The sequence below is a fragment of the Microtus ochrogaster genome, chromosome 10 (genome assembly GCF_000317375.1).
Source record: "Microtus ochrogaster isolate Prairie Vole_2 chromosome 10, MicOch1.0, whole genome shotgun sequence".
NCBI classification, from domain to species: domain Eukaryota; kingdom Metazoa; phylum Chordata; class Mammalia; order Rodentia; family Cricetidae; genus Microtus; species Microtus ochrogaster.
In genome coordinates, this window is record NC_022016.1 from 64,190,224 (window position 1) to 64,200,645 (window position 10,422).

At 40.1% G+C, this 10,422-nt stretch overlaps 1 protein-coding gene across 1 annotated transcript; it reads left to right on the plus strand.

The window, feature by feature from the left end:
• Positions 1-7,445: 7,445 nt before the first annotated feature.
• LOC101982782 (olfactory receptor 2A12-like) lies at positions 7,446-8,433 on the plus strand. The gene has a single exon (XM_005353431.2). It carries the CDS (start codon positions 7,486-7,488, stop codon positions 8,431-8,433), a length of 948 nt encoding a protein of 315 aa, XP_005353488.1. The 5' UTR covers positions 7,446-7,485.
• Positions 8,434-10,422: the final 1,989 nt, after the last annotated feature.

A 10,422-nucleotide genomic window follows, 5' to 3' on the forward strand; every position in this document is an offset into this window, starting at 1 on the left:
TTTCTTATGTCTGTCACCAGGATTTTTGGGAGTTCTTCCATGGTCAAACCTGAATCATATCAACCTGGAATGAACCCACAGCCTCTCATTTCCTGGGGAAATAAAAGCATAACATCTCCCCACATGTAATACATTTTTTCTTACATTGTGAGTTTAAGACATTTTTTAAAGACATAAGTTGGCAAAAAAAGTCCAGTGCCCAATGGTTTTAGCCAAGAATTCTACCATAACTTCAAAGAAGAGATACTACCTATACTTCTCAAATTGTTCCACAAAATAGAAACATAAGGAACATTGGCAAACTCTTTCTATGAGGCTACAGTTACCCTGATACAGAAACCACAGGAAGACTCAAACAAGAAAGAGAATTATAGACCAATCTCCCTCATGAATATTGATGCAAAAATACTCAATAAAGTACTGACAAATTGAATCCAAGAATACATAGAAAAAAGTCATCCACCATTATCAAATCACTTTCATTTCAGGATTGCAGGGATGGTTCAACATATGGAAATCTATCAATGTAATCCACTGTATGAATGAACTGAAAAAAAATGATGGTCTCATTAGATGCTGAAAAAGCATTTGACAAAACCAACACCCCTTCATGATAAAGGACTCAGAGAGATAAGGAATACAGCAACATATCTAAACATAATAAAAGCAATATACAGCAAGCCAACAGCCAACATCAAATTAAATGGAAAAAAATTCAAATAGATCCCACTAAATCAGAAACAAGACAAGGCTGTCCACCTTTCCCATATGTATTCAACACAGTTTTTGTAGTTCTAGCTAGAGCAATAAGACAACAAAAGGAGATCAAGGAGATACAAATGGGAAAGGGAAAAGGCAAACATTTGCTATCCACAGATGATATGATAATATATATAAGCAACCCCGAAAATCAGATGAGGGAACTCCTATAACTGATAAACATCTTCCCTAATGCAGCAGGATACAGTATAAACTCAAAAAAATCAGTAACCCTCCTATATACAAATGATAAAGAAGCTGAGTAAGAAACCAGAGAAACATCACCATTTATAATAGCCACAAATAGCACAACATATCTTGGGGTAATACTAACCAAAGAAGTGAAAGACCTGTTCAACAAGAACTTTAAATATTTGATGAAAGAAATTGAAGAACCAGAAAACAGAAAGATCGCCCATGTTCTTGGATAGGTGGGATCAACATAATAAAAACGGCACCATACCAAAGCAATTTACAAATTCAATGCAATTCCCATCAAAATCACAATACAATTCTTCACAGACCTCAGAAGAACAATAATAAACATCATATGGAAAAACAAAAACCCAGTATAGCCAAAAGAATCATATACAATAAAGGAACTTCCAGAGGTATTACATTCCTGACATAAAGCTCTATTATAGAGCTACATTAATGAAAACAGGTTAGTATTAGCATAAAAACAGATAGGTTGAACAATGGAATCGAATCAAAGACCTGGATATTAATCCACATACTTATGGACACCTGATATTTTACAAAAAAGCCAAAATTATACAATGGGGGAAAAAGGATCTTCAACAAATGGTTCTGGCTTAACTGGAAGTCAACATGTAGAAGAATGAAAATAGATCCATATCTATCCCCATGCACAAAACTCAAGTTCCAATGGATCAAAGACCTCAAAATAAAACCAGCCAAACTGAACCTGATAGTAGAAAATGTGGGAAGTAGCCTTCAATGCATGGGCACAGGAGACCACCTCCTAAATATAACACCAACAGCACAGACAATTCTGAATTCCTTAGGAAACCAAGACATAGACATAGGGCAGGAATGAAGATACAAAGTCAGGGAACATTGACCAGTACTCTGTAGGGGCTGATATCATCACAATTATTTTCTAATCAGTAAAGAAGGAAAGAAGTGACTATTGGAATTCAACAGAAGATGCCACTGAGGTAGAATGACAGTAAGTTCAAGGGAACATGCTCAGAGCTTGATATATTTGGACCCAAATTCTTATTTGCATTTAAGAGATATGAGCCCCTTAGAGAGTTTTCTCATTTAATTGTCATAGGGATGTCACTTGTGAATTCCATGTTACAATGTCATGGTTGACTCTGTTTCTGTGATTCAGCATTTACATATACACACATAAACATAGAGAACATGCACATCTAGTCCCTGGGGAGGACAAAAGAGGGCACTAGATCCACTATAACTGGAGGTACAGATGGTTGTGAATTTGCATATTATGCCGGGAAACAAATGGGTCTTCTGAAATATCAACAAATCCAATTTTGCTCATAACCATGCTCTAATCACCATTGTTGTTGACTCTTCATTAGCACCACAGTTGTTGGGTAACTTTGCAAATCTTTCTGTGTCCCACCAGTCAGCACCCAAATCATGACTTTTGAAGACAAATGATTAGTTGTGAAAGCATGACCAAAGCTTAGGCTTGCTTCTAACCAGCTCTCATAACTTAACCCATATCTTTCCATCTGTGTGCTGCCAATTATCCCATCACTGCTACCTCTCTTCTTGTATATCTTGCTTCTTCTCCATCACTCAACATCTCTGCCCTTTTTCTTCCAAGTGTCTTCTCTGCCCCCCCAAACCCTTTCTACATACTGGTTGGTCAGCTTTTTATTAAAACAATCCAAGTAACACATCTTCACGGTGTAAAAATGGTTGTTTCAAACAAGTCACTTGCTCAGATACTACACAGCAGAGAAGGGAGGACTGGATCGCACCAAGGTAGTTGAGAAAAGAAAAGGACTATGACTCTAACGTGGTCTCATGGAGTGCCAGAGCTCAGGGTTCCAGTAGTGGAAAAGGAATCAGAATGAGAACTTAAGTCCTTGACCCGTGCATTAGGTCACCAGGTTTTAATTCTTCTTCTTTAAGCTGCTCTTATCTCCCAGTTACTCTAGAAAAGGGAACAGGTCACCACTCCTCCTCCAGTGGGTTGTTTCTTACTGCTCTGCTTCCAAGGGTCTCCCTGTAGTGCTCTTGTTGACAACACCCAGGGATAATCTTTGCCTCCCTATTGGGAACAGAAATGGCCTTTTCCTAATCTCCTGGGAAATTTAAGAGAGGAGGCAGGGTCATAAAACCTCAGCATCTGGTCCCACTGTGAAGAGGTGAATATGTCTGAGTTTACCCTTATTAAGCAGGATTTTATGGGTATAATTTTCAGGAATCAGGGCTGGACTGCTTTCAGAGGAAGTGAGAGATTCAGTCCCTCAAACTCTACAGCACCTTGGAATGTTTCTGGAGACTGAGCTTCCTAGTATCCCAGCTCTCTGAAGTAATTGGTTTTGTTGGACTTCCTCAGAAGAGCCACTCAGTGAGACATTGCTTGGATTTACAAATGGTAAGAGGGTCACTAGTGTTTGGCCTGTGGGTGGGGTTCAGGCAACTGTGGGTCAAGAGATAATAATTAGTCAAACCATCCATCTCCAGATCCTCTGTGCATCCACATCTCAAACTCCCCAGATGTCTCCCTTCATTGCCTGCTCTTTTTTCTTCTTTTCTCACTGTTATGTCTTTACTTCCCTTTTTCTTACCCTGTTTATTAATTATTGAATATTTACAGAGATTTTGTCTGTTTCAAATTGTGTTTAGAAATAAAAACTAAGGAGTCCTGAGCTCAAAATCTCAAGTGAAGCAGAAAGCCATATCCATTACAGAGTAGTGGTGGTCAGTGTCATTGAAGGAGCCTTCCCATGCACAGAGTTAACAGTTTGAAGTACTTTGTGACCACAGAAATCGTGATTTCATTTTTGTTTTTTGTTTGGGATGGGATGTGAGTCTCTTGTAACCTACCTAGCTTGCCATCAAACTCAAATATAGTTGAGTATTTCCTTGGACTCCTCATCCTCAACCTTCCAGATGCTGGCTTCCTAGGTTGGGGTTTCCATGTGTAGCTTTTTTCTGGCTTGCAGCTCAGTTCTGATGTCTTTGTTTGGGATGTTGGACTCACAAAATGGGGCCAGCAGTCCTGGTGTGTCACTGTAAGCAAAGTCAGCAAAGAATGGACTGGGAAACCATAACAGGCTGTGGATCACTAAATGGTGTCTCATGCCACAGAAATCACACCTCAAATCCTCTTTTCTTGGATCTTTCTGCATTTAGTGTATCCCAGGGCCTCCCACATTCAGACAGGAGAGGAAATCTTATCAGGAGAACTGGTCTTTTGTTAGTCGTCCAGCTCTGTCCTGGAATTGCTCTGGCCTGTGCTGAGTCTCAATAATATCAACTATATAGACAATTTGAAGACTTTGTCTTCTTCACCTCCACCTACAGAGCCTGTGTGCCTGAAATGGAGAAGGTTATGGAGAGTCAGACTCTGACATCACAGCACCCAAACACCCACTTTCCCCATGCCCTGTAATCTTAAACTAACTGTCCTCTCCAGGCCTTAGGTGTTCACCTATAATATACAGGAAAGAATACTTCCTTCAGTGAATTGTGATATTGAGCAAAAGTTACAGGAACTATGGTTGAAATATGCAAACAACTCAATAAAAGTTAGTTTACTTTTTATTTAAAAAGTTAGGAAATAACCCATACAGCAATGTTCTATCAGAAATAATTTTTTTCTTAGTTGTGTGGGGACTCAGTTAACAGGAAGAGAAAGATTTGACCATGTTGTTTGATCTCAAAATTAATATCAGACTCCTCAAATTGTAACCAGCCAATGAATAAGAAATACAGGATGTATCCTACTTGGATTAGGACAGGAGGTAATAGCGTAACAGGGAAGGGTTCTGGGCTGAGGTGAGTCCTGCTGTGGTCCCAGTGTGGGCAACACAGTGCAGGTGGTGGTTCCCCCTTCATGATGAAGATAAGAAGCTAAGTGATTTCTTAACATACGAAAGGGGCAAAGGCACGTGGGATACCAGGAATGCTTTCATGGATAGTTGTGAATGAGGGACAGGAGATGGAGGAGACAGCTGTTGTCTGAGATTTAGGGTCCACAGAGCAAGCAGGTTCAGAATGACCTGTACACCGGCCTCAAAGGACAGGACATAGATCTTAATTGGTCCATATAGGACCAAAGTGAAATTATTGAAAAAATTCTGAAACAGTCCAATGGAGAACATGTTGATACAGACAAAGGCCAGCACTGAGAAAGGGAAGTGAACACGCTCCTGCACATATAAACGAAGCAGTTTACAGTGATACCTGCTATGAAAGAGAAAACCATTTCTCCAATAGAATGTCTCTCTCTCTCTCTCTCTCTCTCTCTCTCTCTCTCTCTCTCTCTACATATATATCTATCAGTTACCCTCCAGAGCAGGCCACATGCCAGGAGTAGTGGGCCAACAAGAAACTGACTCCACATTTGAGTGTTTTTTTTTTGTTTTAGTATTTTTTGTTTTGATTTTCTCTTTTAGTAATTTTTTTTAATTTTTGTTGTTTGTTTTTCTTGAAAGAGAGAGTGGGAGAAAAGAGAATTTGAACTTTGGTGGGGAGGATCTGGGAGAAGTTAGAGGAAGAGAAGAATCTGATTAAAGTATATTATATGAAAATAATTATTTAAATTAAAATAAATAAGACTGTATTAAAGGGGGAAATTTAGAGGCATAGGTACATGGAAACACTGATGCAGAAATGTCAGAAGAGATGATGGGCTCCTGCCCTGGGTGGGAAGGAAGGACAGCTGTGAGGGTTCTGAGCAGTAGACTGGTCAGGAGAGGGGATGGGGGCAGGGAAAGAGAAGACTGAGGATGTCTAGGAGTCTCTTTCATGTTTCTCCCATCAGAGCAATTCCTGCCTTAACCATTGTCTTGCTGGTTAGCAAGAGTAGTGCCCTAGTTCAGACTATTTTGAGCAGTGTTAGGAAATTTCCTTTATATATCTTTCCTTGCGCATATGTTTAAATGTACCTATGTGTTTACATTTTGCTTCAGAAATATAGTTGATATTTGTACTGCTGGGCAAAGCATTAAATGTGTAGGGTGTTACTAAACACAGCCAGGCACACACTAAAAGGGTCATTTTAATTTACTCTTCAATTGGATCCAATTACTCTTGATAACTGTGATTGTAGCCAGGCTGGTAGGCATGTGGGGATGTGAGACTGTGAAGAGCAGGGTGGGCATTGGTGCTGTGGTGTTCTCGTGCAACTCCCAGACAGCTGCCTTGTGACTTTAAATATGATTACCTACTCCATTGTAGCATCTGTTTTCATGTTTCTGTTTTTTCTAAGTCTTTGTATAAATTTTGAGTACTTGTTTTTTTGTTATTCTTGTTTATGGAAGGTTTTCTCCCCCAAGGAATGTGTCCTTTAACGAAATCTGACTCTTGCTTGCCCCAAGAGGATAAATATATTTATCATGCTTGATGTTAAAAATTTGATTGCAGCCAGACCATTGGCTGCATGCCTGTATTCCCAAAACTCAGGACGCAGAGGTGGAGAGATCTTTTGAGTTTGAGGCTAATCTTTTCTATAAAGTTAGAGTATCATGACAGCCAGAGATGTTATACTAGAAAACTCTGTCTTGAAGAACCAAAGTAAAAAAAAACAAAACAAAACAACTTTGGTTTCTATAGATTCACCACTCAAATCCACAGTACACCTGAAATGGATTCTTTGCATGCAGAGCAAGGTAAGAGTAAGAAGGAAGAAATAACCCATCTTTGCACATATCCACACGATCCATCAACATTCCCTGGGAAGACTACAGTGTCTCCAGTGCACTGCACATGTGACCTTCTGTCATTACTCATAGGACAACATGTGTTAGGGTCTGTGTCTGACTGATGTTTTAGATGTCATCTTAATCTATTTATTCCTGTTTTTCATGTATCTGTGGTGTGTGTGTGTGTGTGTGTGTGTGTGTGTGTGTGTGTGATATCATAGACTGACAGGATCCTTCCTCAATTGCTCTCACATTATTCATTGAGGGAGCATCTTTGGTTGAACCCACTGTTCATCACTTCATCTAGTGTAGCTAGCTGCCTAATTCTGGGGATCCCCTGGCTCTGCCTTCCCAGAGGTGGAATGAGAGTGTGAAACTGCATATGACATATCATATGTCACATTTGTTTCCAGGAGGTTGTGGGATGTTTTAGATGTGCATCTTAATCATGAGAAATGAGTGTCATCGGCCTTATTTGATAGATGAAGAGACTGAGGCATTGGGAGATTCAGTAACTTAGGAAGATTCACAAATACTGAACAGTGTGCTCAGAATCCACACCCCAGCCTTCCTTTCCTTAATGAAAAAGTATTTTTAATTTTATGTATATAGGTATTTTCTAAATACATGTTCATGTACCATGTGTGGTCTTGCCTGTGGAAGTCAGAAGATGGAATCAGATCCCCTGGATCTGGAATCACACAGCTCTGAGTTGTCTGGTCCCCTTCAAAAGCAGTTAGTGCTCTGAACTTTTGAGACTTCTCTTCACCCTGTATCTCCCATTTCTGCCTCTATAACTGTACATGTCAGGTGACACATAAATGAATGTGATTCTCTTACAGTTTCTACCATGTGGGTGATTCCAGGACAGAACCAAACTAGAGTTTCTGAATTCATCTTGCTTGGCTTCTCCAGCGACCCCACGACCAACAGCACACTCTTCATTATGTTCCTTCTCATCTACCTGAGCTCAGTCATGGGCAATGGGCTCATCATCCTGCTGATCTGCCTGGACACACATCTGCACACTCCCATGTACTTCTTCCTCTGTATCCTTGCCATGTTGGATATGGGCTATGTCACTACCACCATGCCCCAGATGTTGGTGCATCTTCTGGTTCACTCTAAAACCATCTCCTTTGCTGGATGCTGGATGCAGATGTATGTGTTTAGTGCCCTGGCTGCTACTGAGTGCACCTTGTTTGTTGTCATGGCTTATGACAGATATGTGGCCATTTGCCACCCTCTGCGTTATACTGTCATTCTCAACTGGGGACTGTGCCTATGGTTGGCAGCTGTGTCTTACGCCTGTGGTTTCCTGTCTGCTTTGTTACATACATTCTTCACAATGAGTCTGCCATATTGTGGACCCAACAAAGTCAACCACTACTTCTGTGAAGGTCCTTCAGTACGTAACCTGGCTTGCATGGATACCCACTTCACTGAGATGGTGGACCAGATCTTAAATGTTCTTCTTGGTCTTGCTCCAATTTCCCTCATTGTGGCTTCCTATGTTCATATTGCCCAGGCAATTCTCAAGATCAAGTCCACCAAGGGACGATGCAAGGCATTCTCTACCTGTGCCTCCCACCTGACTGTGGTCTCATTATTCTTTGGTCCATCCTCTTACAACTACTTGAGGCCCCACTCCAGCTACTCCTCTGAGCGAGACAAGCAGATCGCACTCTTTTACAACGTCTTCACAGCCTTGCTTAACCCTGTGGTCTACAGTCTGAGAAACAAAGACATCAAGAGGGCATTTCTCAAGGTGCTAGGATATAGTAAGGCAGACTGCTGAACCTGGAGTGGATCATTCACTATTTAAGAAAAAGACAGTTTCCTTATTACGGGTAACTGACCAGTGCATTTGAACCAACATTGTACTAAGAAACTGGGACAAACCACTGTGAGACCAAGGTGGCTACCTTGATTGATAATCTACACTAAGGTATAATTCCAAATACATCAGTAATCTTACTGGATTATAGCAAAATAGATTCATCTGCTCCTCATATTTGTGGTTGTAGGCTGGGCATGACCTTCTATCCTTTCACATCCATACTAAAAGAAGAACATTATATCCAACATTTTGAACTAGAGCAGAAGGAAAGAAACAATGGACAAACTCACAACGACTCAGCTTCTCAAGAGTGACCTGCTTCTCTGTCCACACATATTTTGGCCAAAGCATGGTGTTGTGGAGTATTGTTATAACTAGGTGCTGATATGTAACTTTGGTTTATGCTATAGAATATTATTTTAACTGTGCAAAAGTGTGTTACATTTGTTTGTGCTGCATCTCTTAAATGATGTAAGGAGGTGTTATACTTGCTTGTATTTCATTTGTTTAATTATGTAAAGATGTGTTACATTTGTTTTGCCTTGTTTACCTAAGGCACCTGATTGGTCTAATAAAAAGTTGATTGGTCAATTTAGGGCTTGGTGGCACACACCTTTAATTCCTGCACTTGGAAGGCAGAGGCAGGCAGATCTCTGTATGTTGAAGGCCAGCCAGGTCTACAAGAGAGCTAGTACCAAGACAGGCACCAAAGCTACATAAACCCTTTCTCAAAAAAACAAAATAAAACAAAATAGTTGAATGATCATTGAGAAGGCAGAAGAGGGAAAGGCAATGTTTGCAGGCAGAAAAAAATGAGTAGGAGGAGAAATTTAGAAATGAAAGACAAGAGAAAAGAGAACAGGGAGGAAGAGGGGTACACGTGCAAGACAGAAGCCAAGCTGTCACCAGCTACCTGATACAAGAAGCAGTGAAAATAAAGTATACAGAAAGAAAGAAAGAAAACTGAAAAGGCCTGAGGAAATGATAGAAAGGGAGAAACAGGCTACTTTTAAGTTAAAAGAGGTAGCCAGAAATGAGCATAAACTAAAACGAAGAACTAATACAAAGTCTCTGTGTGATAATTTGGGAGCTGGCTGCTGACCCAAAGAAAAAGGCTGGTACAGTATTGTCCAACCTGAGAACAGGAGGTGGGAAGTTTTTTCATCTGAGAGAAGTAATACAAGGTCTTTTTCCATGGTCAGTTATGTTAACTCCTCTTCTTTGAAGGCAGCAAGTGACATACATTATATAACCTGCTATAGTTTCCAGAAAATAACATACAAAAGCATACCTACAAACCACCAAAAAACATGCTAACTGTAGATAGAATGTTAGTAGAGACAGCAGAGGCTGAGGCACTATATCCTAAGTAGCACAGCAGGTGTTGTCAGGACAGAAATAAACTAATAGTTTGTGGAACAAAACCAATGTTGATGGAGACTGCTCATTCATTTCCTGGCTTCCCAGACCTGAATAATCACACAGAAACTATATTAGCTATAAAACTCTTGCTCAATAGCTTAGGTGTATTTCTAGCTAGCTCCTGCATCTTAAATTAACCCATTTCACCACAAGGCAAGGTAATGACAAGTAGTCAAAGAGCAGCAGATTCCTTCTTCCAAGTCCTTTTATATGTTTCCAAGATGGTGTAACCCAATTTAGTGTGTGCCTTCCAGCCTCTGGATCTGGGTTAAAGGTGTGCATCTTTAAGCCTTAGGATCTGGATTTTTTTGTGTCTTTTTACCTCCGAATTAAGGAAAACATTTGTCTCAGTTGTGACCTCCATTTTAGGATTTTAGTTAATTTCTTGTCTAGTTAGGTTGGGAACCAACTATAAAAGTCACAAGTATGTCTTGCTTAATATTGTTCATCTTCCATAATAGAAGGTATAGATTCCATTCCTACACAGCTACTGTTTACTCTTCTGATAATATTTTTTTATTTTTT